This window comes from Heptranchias perlo, chromosome 34 (genome assembly GCF_035084215.1).
Source record: "Heptranchias perlo isolate sHepPer1 chromosome 34, sHepPer1.hap1, whole genome shotgun sequence".
NCBI classification, from domain to species: Eukaryota; Metazoa; Chordata; class Chondrichthyes; order Hexanchiformes; family Hexanchidae; genus Heptranchias; species Heptranchias perlo.
This window is the reverse complement of record NC_090358.1, coordinates 24,395,747-24,414,644: the sequence shown is the minus strand read 5'-3', so window position 1 is coordinate 24,414,644 and position 18,898 is coordinate 24,395,747. Positions and strand designations below refer to the sequence as shown.

General features: G+C 40.2%; 1 protein-coding gene across 1 annotated transcript in view; it reads right to left on the bottom strand.

The window, feature by feature from the left end:
• efl1 (elongation factor like GTPase 1) overlaps window positions 1-18,898 on the bottom strand; it is a 228,278-nt gene that overhangs the window by 123,614 nt on the left and 85,766 nt on the right. Inside the window, exons 13-14 of the mRNA XM_067971612.1 lie at window positions 4,892-5,037; window positions 2,897-3,069 (exon numbers count right to left, since the gene is read on the bottom strand). Of these exons, the coding sequence (XP_067827713.1) occupies window positions 2,897-3,069; window positions 4,892-5,037 (319 nt within the window). The remainder of the gene's footprint in view (window positions 1-2,896; window positions 3,070-4,891; window positions 5,038-18,898) is intronic.

The following is an 18,898-nucleotide window of genomic DNA, read 5'->3' as shown; positions in this document are numbered from 1 at the left end:
ATTTCTGTTTTTCCTACCAAAGTGGATAATTTCACATTTTTCCACATTATATTCCATCTGCCATGTTCATGCCCACTCACTCAGCCTGTCTATATCCCCTTGAAGCCTCTTTGCATCCTCCTCACAACTCACATTCCCACCTAGTTTTGTGTCATCAGCAAACTTGGAAATATTACATTTGGTCCCCTCATCCAAATCATTGATATAGATTGTGAACAGCTGGGGCCCAAGCACCGATCCCTGCGGTACCCCACTAGTCACAGTCTGCCAACCTGAAAAAGACCCGTTTATTCCTACTCTCTGTTTCCTGTCTGTTAACCAATTCTCAATCCATGCCTGTATATTAACCCCAATTCCACGTGCTCTAACTTTGTTCACCAACCTCCTGTGTGGGACTTTATCAAAAGTCTTCTGAAAATCCAAATACACCACATCCACTGATTCCCCCTTATCTATTCTACTAGTTACATCCTCGAAAAACTCCAGTAGGTTTGTCAAATATGATTTCCCTTTCATAAATCCTTGATGACTCTGCCAAATCCTATTATTATTTTCTAAGTGTCCTGTTATCACATCCTTTATAATAGATTCTAGCATTTTCCCTACTACTGATGTCAGGTTAACAGGTCTGTAGTTCCCTGTTTTCTCTCTCCCTCCTTTCTTAAATAGTGCATTACATTTGCTTCCTTCCAATCTTCAGGAACTGTTCCAGAATCTATAGAATTTTGGAAGATGACAACCAATGCATCCACTATCTCTATAGCCACCTCTTTCAAAACCATGGGATATAGATCATCAGGTCCTTGGGATTTATCGACTTTCAGTCCCATTAATTTCTCTAGTGCTATTTTTTATTAATTCTAATTTCTTTCAGTTCCAGATTTTCGCAAGACCCTTGGTTCTCCAGTATTTCTGGGAGGTTTTTTGTGTCTTCTTCCGTGAAGACAGACACAAGTATTTGTTTAATTTCTCTGCCATTTCCTTATTCTCCATTATAAATTCTTCCGTCTCTGTCTGTAAGGGACCCTCATTTGCCTTCACCAGTCTTTTCCTTTTTACATTCTTATAAAAACGGATTGTAAAAGCTTCTATGTTTCTCGCTAGTTTACTCTCATATTCTATTTTCCTTTTCTTTATTAATTTCTTGGTCCTCCTTTGCTGAATTCTAAAATGCTCCCAATCCTCAGGCTTACTGCTTTTTCTGGCAACTTTATATGCCTCTTTCTTTGATTTAATACTCTTGTTAGCCACGGTTGGACCACTTTTCCTGTTGGGTTTTTGTGCCTTAAAGGAATATATATTTGTTGCAAATTATGTATTAATTCTTTAAATGCTAGCCATTGCCTGACTCCCGTCATACCTTTTAATGTAGCTCCCCAATCAACCACAGCCAACTTGCGCCTCATACCTTCGTAGTTTCCTTTGTTTAGATTTAAGACCCTAGTTTCGGATTGAACTACATCACTTTCAAACGTAATGAAGAATTCTATCATATTATGGTCACTCTTCCCTAAGGGCTCGTTTACAACAGGATTATTAATTAACCCTTTCTCATTGCACAATACTAGATCTAAAATAGCCTGTTCCCTAGTTGGTTCCTCAACATACTGATCTAGAAAACCATCTCGTATACATTCCAGGAAATCGTCCTCCACAGTATTAGTGCTAATTTGGTTTGCCCAATCTATATGTAGATTAAAGTCCCCCATGATTACTGTATTACCCTTGTTACATGCACTTCTAATTTCCTGCTTTATACCGTGCCCTACATTACCACTACTGTTTGGTGGCCTATAAACAACTCCCATCAATGTTTTCTGCCCCTTGATGTTTCCAAGCTCCACCCAAACTGATTCTACATCTTGAGCTTCTGAGCCAAGATCCTTTCTCACTACTGTACTGATCTCATCCTTTATTAACAGAGCTACCCCACCTCCTTTCCCTTTTTGCCTGTCCTTCCTAAATGTCGAATATCCAGTTCCCAGCCTTGGTCACCCTGCAGCCACGTCTCTGTAATGGCAATTAGATCATACCCATTTACTTCTATTTGTGCCGTCAATTCATCTACCTTGTTGCGAGTGCTGTGTGCATTCAGATGAAGTGCCTTTAATTTTGCCTTCTTAACATCTTTTCCTATTTTGACCTTATTTGCTGCTGGCCTTTGTTCTGCTGCCTTCCACTTTCACTTACTACTTTTCTGCCTTCCACTTGCAGCTTTGTTACTCTCCCTTCTGAATCACCTCTCAGGTTCCCATCCCCCTGCCAAGTTAGTTTAAACCCTCCCCAACAGCACTAGCAAACCTCCCCGCAAGGATATTGGTCCCAGCCCTGTTGAGGTGCAACCCGTCCGGCTTGTACAGGTCCTACCTCCCCCAGAATCGGTCCCAAAGATGACCAGCTTCACCCAGCTTCATATGCTGCATAAAGAAGCCCGAAATCCATGATAAGGCATTTGGTAAACCTATCTTTATTTTTTTCTTAGAAGTATAATATGACAAACAAGATGCATTGACAGTGCCATCACATCACCGCGCATGTAATGCCACAGTAAGGAAAATCATGCACATTTCTTCTGGCTTTTTTCCCTCCTCCAACAAAAGGATCTGCTGAATAAACACTTTTTCATGAAGAGGATACCTTATAAACAATATTTGGCTCAAAAAAGGAACAGTTTGGTTGACACTATTGCACAGTGAATCTCAGTGAGCATTATACTCACCACTGTTAAATATATGAATCCATGTCCACATGTAAAATAGTTTTACCTCGAGCAACTACCTGTCATGTCACCAAGCACCACTAAATTGTGGCAGAATCCACTCTAATCAGTTTTGGAATAAAGAATTTGGAAGAATGGCTCCGTGATATCCAAACACAGAAATGCATATGTACACACCTTGGGTAAAGCCTCTGAAGGGTCATATTTTGGTCCTAGCACAAACAATTTCTGCCCTCTGCGGATTGTTCCACTGTAAACTCTGGCAAACGCAATGAAGCGCTCTCTCTGCTCTTTCTCCTGTCTGCAAGTGCTCGGACTCGCCTGCTCCATCTGGCTCGCTACCTGAATGCCTTCGATGGAATGAAAAATAAAGATATGTAAAAATGTAAATCTCTATGTTCTGATCATAATAAAAGCAAATGTTATGAAATATAAACTAGGGTACCGGGCAATTTAAAATGTAGCCAGATGATTGCGCAACACCACAGATATTTTGCTTCATTGATTTTTCGAATGAGTCAATTTACTCGTCATAATTACACCAGTGTAAAGAATAAGGAATGCACAAAATGAGTCTTTCCAAAGGAATGCTTCACTGGCCTAACAAAAATTACCAATAAACTCAAAAGTTAAGGCAAAAAGTTCTGCAAAAGGAATAGATTATTTTTTAATAATGAGTGCAGACTCATGAAAAGGTGGTATAGTTTAATGCTACAGTGGCTCTGTACTTGTATTTTTTTGATGAACATTTACCATTAAATTTTATGTCAACTGTCACGGTGCAGTTGCAACCTCCCACCACTGGTGGCACTATCGTGCCTTCATTAGCCAACTGTACCACCAACGCCACTGTAATGCCTCCATCTCCCGTTCCAACTGCATAGAAACTGGTAATATTTTATATATAAATATATAGATATAATTGATTCAATTTTTAGACACGTGTCGTGTCAGATACAATCAAGTTTCACAGGTAGCATGTTAACTGCCAAGTAATTATATAAACAAATACGGCCTCAAAACAATTATTTTTATTGGTCTTCAAGGAGAGCTGCCAGGCCTAGGATGGAATTCAGGGTCAACGGGCCAATCATAATTCATTATAGTTTTAAATCTGGCATCAATAAAGTTGATCCATTTTTGACGGCAGACTGCCAGCGCGTAATCAATCCAGCGTCAACCCATGGGCTTTGGAACCAGCAAGCCACCCACAAATTGAACCGAATAAATAAATCTGCTGCCAACAAATGCCCTAAATACATATAATTGGGTTTCAGCAGCCTCCGGCCAGCCCAGGAATAAGTAAACTGAATAAACCTGCTCACGAAACATTGCGTAGCACTTTGGAGGAAGCATGCTAATGCTGCTTAACAAATAATTAAATAATTGTGCCCTGAATACATGCATACTAGGGTACAGTAGCCTAGTGGTTATGGTACTGGATTAGCAAGCCAGAGGTCAAGAGTTCAAAACCCAGCATGGCAAATGGCGAAACTGAATTCAAAACATGTGGAAATTTGCGGGCTAGTGCCAGAAAACGAAATCTGCCAGATTGTGGTAAAAATCCAACTGGTTACTGATGTCCTTCAGGGAAGGGATCCAGTCACCCCTACCTTGTCTTGCCTACACGTGACTCCAGGATCATGCCACATGGTTAATGCTTAATGCCCTCAGGACAACTATGGATGGGTAACAAATACTGTCTTGCCAGTGCGTCCACATCCCAAGAACAATTTTTTTTAAATGAAATCAAGCCTCTCGGTGTGGGTGGGAAATAATTGCAATAAAGTTTCAGGTGCATTAAGACTCTCATAAATTAATCATCTCATTTCCCATCTCCGCCAGCGCACCATATCCACTTCCTTATTAAACACTATTTCCTCCGACTTCCTGTCAGCAACGTGACAGGAGATCTGCTAAGTGATTATAAAAATGTTACAGATGGTAACATTTATGCTTCTGACATTCCAAACTACAGAGCACAAACCTTCAGGGATTCCCTCCACTTTACTGAATTAGTTGATGTTATTACACAATTTTCATTGGAGAAAAGATGCTAAAATACTTTATCAAAGGTCTATTACTAAAAATTTTTAAAAATATACTTTGAGAGTACAAGGGCCCATTTTCCTCTCTAGCATAAATATCAATTACAACAATCAGAACTTTCACCTCTTGTGCTTGTGTTAGCTGGGCAGATCTCGGGGGTCATCCCAGGAGGGCTTTGTTCCAACTGCTGCGCCTGAATCGCAAGTTTTTCTGCATGTCTTTTCCTGGCCTGCTCCCGTCGCTGAGCTATCTCTTCTTGAGTCAAGGGTCTTAAAAGAAAAGCAGAAAAAGCAAGCACTTTACATCTTATCTTTGTCACAGGCTTCTTATTAAATAAGAATTACTCAACACCTGCTGTTATCAAAATAAAGATCGAAGAATGAAGACATCCATTTACAGCACCTTTCCCATCCTCAGGATATTCCAATGTACTTCACAGCCGATGGATTACTTTGAAGTACAGTCACTGTTGTAATGTAAGGAAATGCAGCAGCCAATTTGTGCCCAGCAAGGACCCACAAACAGTCATGAGATAAATGACCTATTATTTATCTGTTTTTGGTCAAGTTGGTTGAGGGAGGAATTTTGGCCAGGACACTAGGAGAACTCCCCGGTCTTTGCCAAATACTGCCATGGGATCTGTCGTGTCCACCTGAACAGGAAGACGGGGTCTTGGTTTAGCATCTCATCTATAAGACAGTACCTGCAACGATGCAGCATTCCCTCACATAACACTCGAGTGTCAGCCAAGGTTATGTGCTCAAGTTCAAGTGTGGGGCTTGAACACACAACGTTCTGACTCAAAGAGGGAGTATACTTATCTAGGGGTGATACTGTCTTCTTTCTGTTTAAGTGAAAGCTGGACTGTTCACTTTTATCAAAAATATCTATGTTTATGATCAAATGCAATGTTTATAAAATTGGTATCATGACAGAAATATTAGAAATAGGTTATCTTTCATTATAAGTGATAATGGCAGGTATGATGTTTCATATTTTACAAGAAACTTTATTCATGTGCTTGCCAAAACAATACATGCTCCTAAAGAAACATAATTCCTTCATAAAAAGTTTACATATTCGGTCAAATTAGGATATGTTCATGTCCACCTATTAGTAATTAATAGGATTCGTACTCTGGCACTTTACACACAAGAAATACAGATAGAGTAGGCACACATAGAGCTGAACTGGGCAGAACACTTAAGCGTAGGCTAGGTTGAAAGCATCACTTTTTAAACCATCTCTGAATGTTGTTTAAATACATAGCTGGAGTTCAGGCTCACTGAACATTCAGTCATGTCCAGTTTTTTAAAAAGTGCTTTTTTTAAATAAATAATCACGTTGCCCCGACGACCACTTGTGCTACCAAAATTGGGAGACAGACAGCAATTATGGTGAACTGATTAAAATTACCATCCTCCACTAGCGATAAGCGATTACCATCAGCAGAATTTTTACCCGTCCCATATTTTCTCCCATCTCCTTAAAGCAGAGCCTCATACTGGAATACAATTCCATGGGCAATGGCAGTCCTTCTTTACTTTGTACAAGTGGGTAATCTTCACACATGAGCTCAGCAAGTGTCAGAAAACTATTTGACCATTAGCAGCCCATATCCAATGTCTATACACTAAAATCGTTGGACTATAACTTGGTGTTGTAAAATTGTTTACAATTGTCAACCCCAGTCCATCACCGGCATCTCCACATCATATACACTACCCAGCATGGGATCAGTAGAAAGCAATCAGGAGTAAAAACGTTGGTTGATTTTGTCCCTTCACAGAATCATACAGCACAGCAGGAGGCCATTCCTGTGCCTGTGCCGTGCCTGTGCCGGCTTTTTGAAGGCGTTATCTAATTAGTTCCATTCCCCTGTTCTTTCACCATAGCCCTGCAAATGTTTCCTTTTCAAGTATATATCCAATTCCCTGTTGAAAGTTACTACTGAATCTGCTTCCACCACCCTTTCAGGCAGTGCATTTCAGATCATAACAACTCACCACTTAAAAAAAATATTCATCTCCCCCTAGTTCTTTTGCCAATTATCTTAAATCTGTGTCCTCTGGTTACTGACCCTCCTGCCAGTGGAAACAGATTCTCCCCATCAACTCTATCAAAACCCCTTACAATTTTGAACACCTCTATTGAATCTCCCTTAACCATCTCTGCTCTAAGGACAACAACCCCAGTTCTCCAGTCTCTCCACATAACTGAAGCCCCTCACGCCTGGTACCATTCTAATAAATCTCCTCTGCACCCTCTCCATGGCCTTGACATCCTTCCTTAAGTGTCATGCCCAGGATTGAACACAATACTCCAGCTGAGGACCTAACAAGTGATTTATAAAGGATTTGCCCCTTCCTGGCTCAGAAATACCTATACCAAGGCTGAATATAGCCAAGTCAACACAGACCAGGGATCAAACCAAGAACCATCCTGGTCTGTCTCATTCACCACCATACGAAGTGGTGCCTTTACCTAATTAGTTCAGGAAAAGTTGGTTAGTTATCTGAATTCCAAGATTATTACAGCCTTAAACACTCTCCCACCTATTTATTTTAACTATTTATAGCTTTCTGATTTGAGTATCACTTGAGATTAGACCTTCAGTGACAGCCGGCAGTATTTACTTACTACCACCATCGTGACCCTTGAGGTTTGCTGAGAGTTTCTGTGATCCAGAACGGAATTTTTTTTAAATAAAATTGGCACAGCGCACTAGAGAAGCAAGCAGCAATGGTACAGAGTGATATTAGCTACGTCACCACGGGGAGCCTGTAAGGGGGGATGTATCAGAGGGAGTGCCATTCCTGGACCGCACTTGAGGATCTCCGGATTACTGGTTTAGAGCAGTAATGCCACAGACTTTCAGATCACCTCTCAGCCACAGCTGGCTATGGACCAGGTCAAAAAGGAGAGAAATGGGGGAAAAAAAATTGATCTGTGAATGGTCTCTCCCCCTGGCCCCCTCCAAAAAGGCCAAATAGGATTTGGGTGTTGGACTATCATTACAACAGGGTCAGCCAAAAGCAACAAGGAGTTACATTGAAATAGAAAGCTCTTGTATATAACTTTATATGGAGAATATGATCAAAGCCTATAAATATTGTGATCAGTAGTTTCAGTTGGAACAAACAACCAAGTCTATGAAATGAAAACCTCGATCTTACAATGTCATTCAGCACACTGAATAATGCTAGCCTGGAACTGAGCAGTTGGCAACTTTTGAGATTTGAGTTCCAAGAGTGATGCGATCGAAATCTGGGTTCTCCTAAATGGCAACTCATTCCATATCAGTTTTATAACTGAACAAGAATGACTTTAAGGGGAATGAAGTGTTTTACAGGGGAGTTATGAATGCAAGTTGACACTTACTGATTTATTTTTCCTTCCAATTTTCTCTGCTTCCCTTTTGTGCAGAGGGCATCGACTCCTTGCTGGGGAATGGTTCCACATGCAGCAGCAGCAGTGTTGGCAGGCGATTTGACCATAGAGAGGAACAAAGCTAACCCAAATCCTGTGCCCAACCTATCTCTACACATGCACACTTCCAACAAGGTGGCTGGATAGCGATCAGGAACGAGAACCCTAGCTGATTTTTCCCCCTTCCTAATCCACGAGCATTGAGGCCAACTGTACAGTCACAACCACTGCCCTGGGTGAGATCAGTTAACTTTGTCTGCATAGCTCAACTACTCACTGGACAAATTCACTCAGGCATGGGGTTGAGGGGGGTGGGGGAGAGCTCTGATACATTTACTCATAATTCACTGTAAGATAGAACTGTCATGGGGAAATATACACTCTAATGTCCTAAACGTCAAGAATTGGTGAAACAAAACTTCAAAGATTATAAGTAAAACTGAGTGATTTAAAATAGACCTCAGTTTTACTGCCAATTTTCAGATGTACACACTATTTCTAGATAGATGTCAGATGGCAATGAAACAAAGTGTGCACGGTCACGTAATTATGTTGGCAGCCCCTTCACAAGATCTCTCAAGTAACCAATATTTATGCACCCAACATTTTTTTCTAGCAAAAATGCTGAATTATTTTACCTATAATTTAGAATGCATTAAATTTGTTTAAGGATTGCCTCTTTGATCCCTGGTCCGTATACGACACTGGCAGCATTCCTCAGACAAATCTAAGTAAAGTTTTATACCTGATATAAAATTACAGCTATTTAAATGTTATTATAAAACCATAAGTTAATAGTCATTAAATGCTTGTCATATACAAAGTAATCTGTCATAAAAATTGCCATTTAACATGAGAACAAAAATAAAACTATTTCGGATTCTTTTGAAGTGAAGAGCCATTCTGATTGGTTCATTCCCTAATCACTCATGTAGCCAACTGCCACAATGTCCCAGTAAGGATCAATCAGTGTGTGCACGAAGTCATTCTGCACAAACAGGACTTATTTCCAGAGTAAATGTCATCTCACAATTTGCCAATATAGGCCAAACAACTTTCAGAAAGTAAGAAAATGTCGTTTTCCTTTTATATCCAGCAGATAAGGCTTTTAAGGACTTCTGAACAATAAATGTTGCCTCGATTTCATTCTGGTTCCTGTCTGTCATTTTTTTTTAATGATTTCCCACCAATAGGAACCATGAAGATTCTAATAATTCCATCTAAAGGAATGTGGTGTACATTAAAACCAGCATTTGCTCTGTTACATGTATCTTGTACAAACTAACTTTTGCATACAGAAATTCATTGTTAGAGACTTCAATTCATTGTCATCCAAAATAATTTGTTTCTATAAATTAATAACTTGGATCTATGGTTTGCTTAGTATAACAGAAATCAGGCTTGTATTATACCACTTTCAGGTGCAAGTTTTCATTCAAATGAGCAGAAATTGAATAGCAAACACAGAACCATAGAAGTTTACAGCACAGGAGGCCATTCGACCCATCATGTCTATGCCACTATTTTGCTACAGCAATCCAAAATTAATCCCACTGCCTGCATTCGCCCATTAACCCCGTATCTTCCTCTGTTTTTTTAAAATCTATTCTTCCCTTAAAAGATATAATGGTCTCTGTTTCAACTGCTCCCTGTTGTGAAGCATCCCATGCTCCAACAATTCTCTCTGTATAAATTTGTCTGAACCTCTCTCCTCACTCTCAATGACTATTTTAAATTAATAGCCCCTTGGCTTAGTCACTGACTCCAGCATCACAGGAGAATTTTTCCTTATTAAGTCTTTCAAAACCCTTAATAATGTTAAAAACCTCTGTCAAATCAACTCTTAGTCTTCTGTGCTCCAGTGGAAATAGTCCCAGTATGTGAAATCTATCTTCATAACTACAGTTTTTCATTCCCAGCATCATCCTGGTGAATCTACACTGTTTCTACGATTTTAATCTCCATTCTATAATGGGGGGACCAAAATTGCACATAGTACACTTAAATATGGCCTAATCACTACCTCATACAAATTTATCACAATCTCTTTGTTCTAGTACTCTATGCCCCCATTTATAAATCCCAAAAGAGCTATGGTCTTTTTTATGCTTTATCTACCTGAACTTGCACTTTCAAGGAATTATGTATTTGTAATTCTAGGTCTCTCTGCTTCTCCACCGTTCACCATCATTTCATTGTACATACTCCTATTCTCTGAGTTTCGTCCCAAAATGCATTACCTCACACTAGCCCACATTAATTGGCATCTACCACCTGCTGCCCATTCACCTAATCTGTCAATGTGTGGAAGTGAGATCATCCACTTTGGACCAAAGAAAGATAGATCTGAATATTTTCTAAATGATAAGATGATAGAAACTGTGGAGGAGCAGAGAGATATGGGGTCCATGTACAGAAATCACGAAAAACTAGTGGACAGATACAAAAAAATCATTTAAAAGAGTAATGGAATGTTAGCCTTTATCGCAAAGGGGCTGAAAGTTATGCTACAGATGTATAAAGCTCTGATTAGACCATATCTGGAGTAGTGCATTCAGTTCTGGGCACAGAACCTCAGGAAAGATATATTGGCCTCGGAGGGGGTGCAGCCCAGAATCACCAAAATGATATCTGGGCTAAAAGGGTTAAATTGTGAGGACAGGTTGCATAGAACCATAGAAAAGATACAGCACAGAAGGGGGCCATTTGGCCCATCGTGTTAGGAAGGCGAATGGTATGCTGGCCTTCATTGCAAGAGGATTTGAGTACAGGAGCAGGGATGTCTTACTGCAGTTATACAGGGCCTTGGTGAGACCATATCTGGAGTATTGTGTGCAGTCTTGGTCTCCTTATCCGAGGAAGGATGTCCTTGCCATGGAGGGAGTGCAACGAAGGTTTACCAGACTGATTCCTGGGATGGCAGGACTGACGCATGAGGAGAGATTGGGTCGACTAGGCCTATATTCACTAGAGTTTAGAAGAATGAGAGGTGATCTCATCGAAACATATAAAATTCTAACAGGACTAGACAGACTAGATGCAGGGAGGATGTTCCCGATGGCTAGGGAGTCCAGAACCAGGGGTCACAGTCTCAGGATAGGGGGTATGCCATTTAGAACCGAGATGAGGAGAAATTTCTTCACTCAGAGGGTGGTAAACCTGTGGAATTCTCTACAACAGGAGGCAGTGGAGGCCAAGTCATTAGAAGGAGATAGATATATTTCTTAATGCTAAAGGGATCAAGGGATATGGGGAAAAAGCAGGAACAGGGTATTGAGTTAGACGATCAGCCATGATCATTTTGAATGGCGGAGCAGGCCCAAAGGGCAGAATGGCCTACTCTTGCTCTTATTTTCTATGTTTCTGCGCCTAACAACCAAGTGCCCATTCTAATCCCACCTTCCAGCACCCGGTCCATAGCCCTGCAGCTTACAGCACTTTAGGTGCAGGTCCAGGTATTTTTTTTAAAAAGAGTTGAGGGTCCCTGCCTCTACCACCAATTCGGGCAGCAAATTCCATACACCCACCACCCTCTGGGTAAAAAAGATTTTCCTCATGTCCTCTCTAATCCTTCTGCCAATCAGCTTAAATCTATGTCCTCTAGTTCTTGAACTCTTCGCTAGGGGAAACAGGCACTTCCTGTCTACTCTATCTGGGCCCCTCATAATTTTGTACACCTCAATCAGATTCCTCAGCCTTCTCTGCTCCAAGGAAAACAACCCCAACCTGTCCAATCTCTCCTCGTAGCTGCAATTTTCAAGCCCTGGCAACATTCTTGTAAATTTTCTCTGCACTCTCTCCAGAGCAATTACGTCCTTCCTGAAATGTGGTGACCAGAACTGCGCACAATACTCCAGCTGCGGCCTTACCAGCATTTTATACAGTTCCATCATTACATCCCTGCTTTTGTATTCTATACCTCGGCTAATAACGGAGAGCATTCCGTATGCCTTCTTCACAACCTTATCCACCTGTACTGCCACCTTCAGGAACCTATGCACATGCACTCCAAGGGCTCTCACTTCCTCTACCCCTCTCAGTATATTCCCGTTTACTGCGTATTCCCTTTTACTGTTTGCCCTCCCTAAGTGCATTACCTCACACTTCTCCGGGTTGAACTCCATTTGCCACTTCTCCGCCCACTCCGCCAACTCATTGATATCTTCTTGGAGTCTACAGCTATCCTCTTCACTATCAACTACACGGGCAATTTTTGTGTCGTCTGCAAATTTGCCAATCATGCCCCCTACAATCAAGTCCAAATCATTAATATGTACCACAAACAGCAAGGGACCCAACACTGAGCCCTGAGGCATACCACTGGAAACGGATTTCCATTCACAAAGACATCCATCGACTTTTACCCTTTGTTTCCTGTGACTGAGTCAATTTTGGATCCAATTCGCCACATTTCCCTGAATCCCACAGGCTTTTACCTTTCTGACCAGTCTCCCATGTGGAACCTTGTCAAATGCCTTACTAAAATCCATGTAGACAACATCCACTACACTACCCTCATCAATCCTCCTCGTCACTTCCTCAAAGAATTCAATCAAATTTGTAAGGCATGACCTTCCCTAAACAAATCCATGCTGACTATCCCTGATTAAACCATGCCTTATCAAGTGACAGTTTATCCTATCTCTCAGTATTGATTCTAATAGTTTACCCACCACCGAGGTAAGACTGACCAGCCTATAATTGTTCGGCCTTTCCCTCGTACCCTTTTTAAACAATGGTACTACGTTTGCAGTCTTCCAGTCCTCCGGTACCTCCCCTGTATCTAGTGAGGATTGGAAAATGATCTTCAGAGCATCTGCTATTTCCTCCCTGGTTTCCTTCAATAGCCTAGGAAACAATCCATCCGGCCCTGGTGACTTATCAACTTTCAAGGATTCCAGTCCCTCTAGTACTTCCTCTCGTTATGTTTACCTTATCCAATATTTCACACCTCTCCTCTTTAACTACTACGTCCGGATCATCCCTTTTCTTTGTGAATACGAAGACAAAATATTCATTTAAAACCCTACCCACATCCTCTGCTTCTACACACAAGTTACCCTTATCATCCCTGACAGGTCCCACCTTTTCCTTAGCTATCCTCTTGTTCTTAATGTACTGATAAAACATCTTTGGGCTTTCTTTAATCTTACTAGCTAATATTTTTACATGCCCTCTCTTTGCTTTCCTTATTTCTTTTTTTACATCATCCCTGTACTTTCTACACTCCTCTAGGCTTTCTGCAGTATTTAGTTTTCTGTGACAGTCATAAGCTTTCTTTCATAGACTAGGCTTATATTCCCTTGAGCATAGAAGATTAAGGGATGATATCATTGAGGTGTTTAAGATGATTAAAGGATTTGATAGGATAGATAGAAACTATTTCCTCTGGTGGAGGAGTGAAGGACAAGGCGGAATAATCTTAAAATTAGAGCTAGGCCATTCAGGAATGATGTCAGGAAGTACTTCTTCACACAAAGGGTAGTGGAAATCTGGAACTCTCTCCCCCAAAAGACTGTTGAAGCAAGCTGTTGGACAAACTCTACTTTTGTGTAGTCAACAAATTTTGATATTGTGTTCCTTACGTCCAGCGCAAATAATCAATCGCCCTCTTATACATGCTGATCCCTGGGGTATACCACTTCCAAAACTTTTCCAATCCATAGTTTCCAGTCTTCAACCAACTTTCCTTCCAGGCTCTGATATCATACACCTTGCACTTTTGTAACAAACCTCTTGTGAGGCATCTTTTCGAGTGCCATAAACACAGTCACCGCATTCCCTCCACCTATACAATCAGTCACTTCTTCAAAATAAAGTAAACATGGACAACAAACATTATACACATAAGGAGGATACAAAATAACATAGAAAGATTTGAATAAAACAGAGTGGTCCTGTTTTATATATTTCCTCCCATGAGCATACCACAGAAAATCAATGTCTTTTTAAACAAAAAGTAGATTCTACACCCAATCCCAAAAATGCATCTTATAAGTAGTCCCAATCCTGTACACTTGGACATGTGAATAAAATAAGGCAGCTTCCAAGAGAAAATCACCATGAATATTTCATTTCTAATTTCACTACCAGTTGGACCAATAATTGGCATGACACAAAAAAAATCAGTTAGCTAATGCAAATGTGGGAGAGTGGCAAAGATCATTTAGTGAAGTATAATCACTCCCAACAGCGGAATTACTGATGTCAAGGCTGAATAATAATGATGCAAAACTGTCCCTTTGGTGATCTTTTATTTTAATAATACCAAGTTTACATTTTACCTGCCAAAATTTACTTAAGCGTGCTTTAGCCTTCAAAAATTAGAAGTTGAAATTGCAGTCTCTCTCAGTGGGGCACTCAGAACATTTGTCAACCGTTTCCCCTCATGGTATCATTCTGTAGTATGTTATACATTGCTGTCTCCTTCAACAACTGTGAAAATCGTTTACAGTGAAGCAAATGCACTTTGATTTTTGTGAGACGTTTTGTGGGGTTAGTTTTCTAAATCAACATAAAGATAAATGCCACAGTTGTAAACCGTAACAAGGCTTGTATGAACAAAAATATTATTTTAAATTCATATCATGTGTTAATTTGGGTCAATATCTGCCATTGACTCAATGACAAAAAATGTTGCCAGTGAAATTAGTAGGGAAGATTTCCTCTGCACAACAAAACTAAACTCATTTATAAAGAGCCAGGTTTATAATCTTCCCCCCACATTAGAGAAGTTTTGTGTTTTCAGAATCAAATTTAGAGCACTGTGATTACCATGTAGCTGGCAATATCCAACTTGTTTAATATCTGAACTACATATATTCTAAATTTAACTTGCTGTGTTTTACAGAAAAGGCTTGATGATGCTCTACTAAGAATAATTCTCCAAGCTAAATTAAGACAAATCATTTGATCATATACGATAGATATACATTTATATCACAATAGATGATGTCCTGTGGCATTGCTCATTGTGAATCAGAGGATGTTTTATCAACAAAGAGCAACAAGGAAAGTGTTACAGGAAAGAAGTGTGACACTTACAGGAAGGGCACACGATATGCAGGACTTTTAATTGATTACTGTTGAATCTCATGGCGTTTCTGGCAGTTATTTGAAGGAAATGGTGTATTTTTAACAGTATCTGTTGCAACAGGCAACACAGCTCCACCTCTGGGGCAAGTAAGAGTAACAGGCATTGCAGTTATAGCATTACCTATTGATTTTAATGTACTGGGGGTGTTAGCGTATTACTGAATAATGCATTTTAATACATTATACAGTAGATATATATTTCCATATGGGATATTTTGTACAAGAAAAGCAATACAATTTTCAGTACAGTTAACTGCTTTATGGTTTTCTTCTTGACAAGCAGCACTATGTAAGACGGTTAATCCATGGTTCAGGTTTCTAGAGCCTTTGGAATTCTATGGGCACCATTCTAATAACTGATGAGTCCAATTTGAAGAGATGATGACCATCCCTACAACTTACTCCAGCCCAGCAAATCACACAAAGGATGTCCTCCCAGCATTACAATAATGGCCCTCCTGCCATAGAATAATCAACAATTAAATAACCGTAACACTGCAAGAATTCTTCTGCTTTGTACGGCGGAGCCTCCAAGTAGAAGAAAATAAAACCACATTGGTCACCACATTACAGGAAAGATGTGATTGCACTAGAGAGGGTACAGGGGAGATTTACAAGGATATTGCCAGGTCTGGAGAATTTTAGCTATGAGGAAAGATTGGATAGGCTGGGGTTATTTTCTTTGGAACAGAGGAGGCTGAGGGGAGATTTAACTGAGGTGTATAAAATTATGACGGGACTAGATAGAGTGGAGAGGAAGGACTTATTTCCCTTGGCAGAGAGGTCAAAAATCAGGGGGCATAGATTTAAAGTAATTGGTAGAAGGATTAGAGGAGAGTTGAAAATATTTTTTTTTTTCACCCAGAGGGTGGTGGAGGTCTGGAACTCACTACCTGAAAAAGTGGTAAATGTGATGAGGGCAGAAACCCTCATCACATTTACAAAGTACTTGGATATGCACTTGAAGTGCCACAACCTACAAGGCTATGAACCAAGAGCTGGAAAGTGGGATTAGGTGGGATGGCTTTCTTGGCTGGCAGAGACACAATGGGCTGAATGGCCTCCTTCTGTGCTGTAAATTTCTATAATTCTATGAAAACTCCACTTAAAATAAATATATTAAGGGACAGAGATGCAAGAAAATTAGAAGTTAAATAAAGTTAGATGTGGGAGTGATTAGTTAACGTTAGTGCCTTATTTGCATATCCACACATATATATACAACAACATTGCTGTTCATCATTAATGATGTTGTCATGTCAACAAGTGCAATGTTCAGCCAGATTGTCGAAAGACTTGCTGACAGAACGGCACACGAGAAACCACAGCTGTCATGTCCAGTAACGCTATCACTGGCAACAGCCATGCTCCTTGTTGCTACCCTTATTGGTGTATAGAGATCATCTCCTTTGCCACCAGTTTCTGGAAAGTGGCAACTGCCAGATGTTCAACAGAATTTTCCAATTGCCTAGAGCTGGAACTAGTTGGCAGCCAATCCACTTAACTTGATTTCTGTCCACTACTCAAGGACCATCTGAACATAGCGACATAGAGACAGGAGTGGGCCATTTAACCCCTCGAGCCTGTTCCACCATTCAATGAGATCATGGCTGATCTGTGACCTAACTCCATATACCCACCTTAGCCCTATATCCCTTAATACCTTTGGTTAACAAAAATCTATCAATCTCAGATTTAAAATTAACAACTGAGCTAGCATCAACTGCCGTTTGTGGAAGAGAGTTCCAAACTTCTTTGCGTGTAGAAGTATTTCCTAACTTCACTCCTGAAAGTCCTGGCTCTAATTTTTAGGCTATGTCCCCTAGTCCTAGACTTCCCAACCAGAGGAAATAGTTTCTCTCTATCTACCCTATCAGGTCCCCTTAATATCTTGAAAACTTTGATCAAATCACTCCTTAATCTTCTAAATTTCAGGGAATACATCCCTAGTTTGTGTAATCCCTCCTTGTAATTTAACCCCTGGAGTCCAGGTATCATTCTAGTAAATCTACGCTGCACTCCCTCCAACGCCAATATATCCTTCCTAAGGTCTGGTGCCCAGAACTGATCACAGTACTCCAGGTGTGGTCTAACCAGACTTTGTACTATTTCTGTCCACTACTCAAGGTCCATTCTGGCTTATTTCTGTCCTCTATTCAGGATCCATCTGAACTATTTCTGTCCACCTCTTCTCTAGATCTTGACCAAGATATTACAAGCATGCTCAAAAGCAGCTGTTTGCTTATGCCTGCAAAGTGTATGGGCCCAACTTCCTCTGCCCAAAGTGCTTATCACTGGGTATCGTCCCCAAGATTATGAGGAAGAAGAAACCTTTCACACAATACTACCTGATTTTTCCCAACACAAGGCATAAATTCCAGATATCTCCAAGATAATTTCTACAGAAATTCTAAGTTGCTACCTCTCAATTAAAAAAAAGCTCAACATATATACTCAATCTGACACACACATCAGTTATCTCGTACATACTTATCTGCACATGGCAATTTAATCCTGTTCACCAAAACCTGACAACTTTCTCACAAAGTTTAGTTCAGAAACCGCGAAGTGGAGCTGCCAGTTTCCCTTTCAACTGAATTACTTCCCCTTTTCTTCACGACTGTTCATCTCAATCCACTTGACATTCAAGTGGAAGGACAGATAAACAGGTGCAGACACTGCTATCCATTCCAACTTACTGAAATATATCTCACCACTAGACTTGCCCTGAATCTATAACTTCTCTCTCTGGTAAAGGAGTTTTTTTTTAAAAAGAGATTCAGCTTACCTGATTAGAGGGCAATATTAACAGAAATCTATCATATTACCACAAATTAGCTTAAAAAATATATAGTACAAAACAGAATGGGTAAGCCCCAGTTGTGCAACATGGTTTTAATTTCCACAACTCGCTCCTAAACTTACCATTAACAAGTGGAAATATATACACTATTACACAACTGACCAGGACATATCCTCCACTTACTTTCCTACAGTTGGTCATGCGTATATCTTCATCACCAGAAATTATGCTTGCAAAGAAAATTCACTGCTCTGTGTCCTAGCTTATATTAGAGGTGGATGTGGCCATTAAGTTTTTAAATTATGAGCCACTAAAGTACAAGCTGGGTACTTTCATAAATCTGACAGATCCTGCTATGTGTAACTGCTGGCATCAAATCCAAAAAGTCTTCATTTGTGGAACGTGGGAAGCGCATTATTTAAATACTGTCGCCACACTCTCACAACAAGGCAATTTCTGATTTGCATCAACTAGATGTGGATATTATGCCAAGTCGTATCATTCCACAATGAACCATATACTTCCATTCACATTAGTGAATAGAAATGAAGGGACACGCAAGTTTATGCCACAAATATAATTATGTCGGATCTAATTTATTGTAAATCTGGTACTCCAGGAAGTGTCACTGAACCACAGTTCAATACTATGGTATAATGTGCAATCTTCTACTTTCAATATATCTCACCATCCTATACATCACTTTGTTCTTAGGGGACTGCAGAGTGCATTAAACCTCTCAACTCTGGAAAACCACATTCACATTTTGCTGAGCTACAGAAAATCAAGCATCTTTCTCCCTG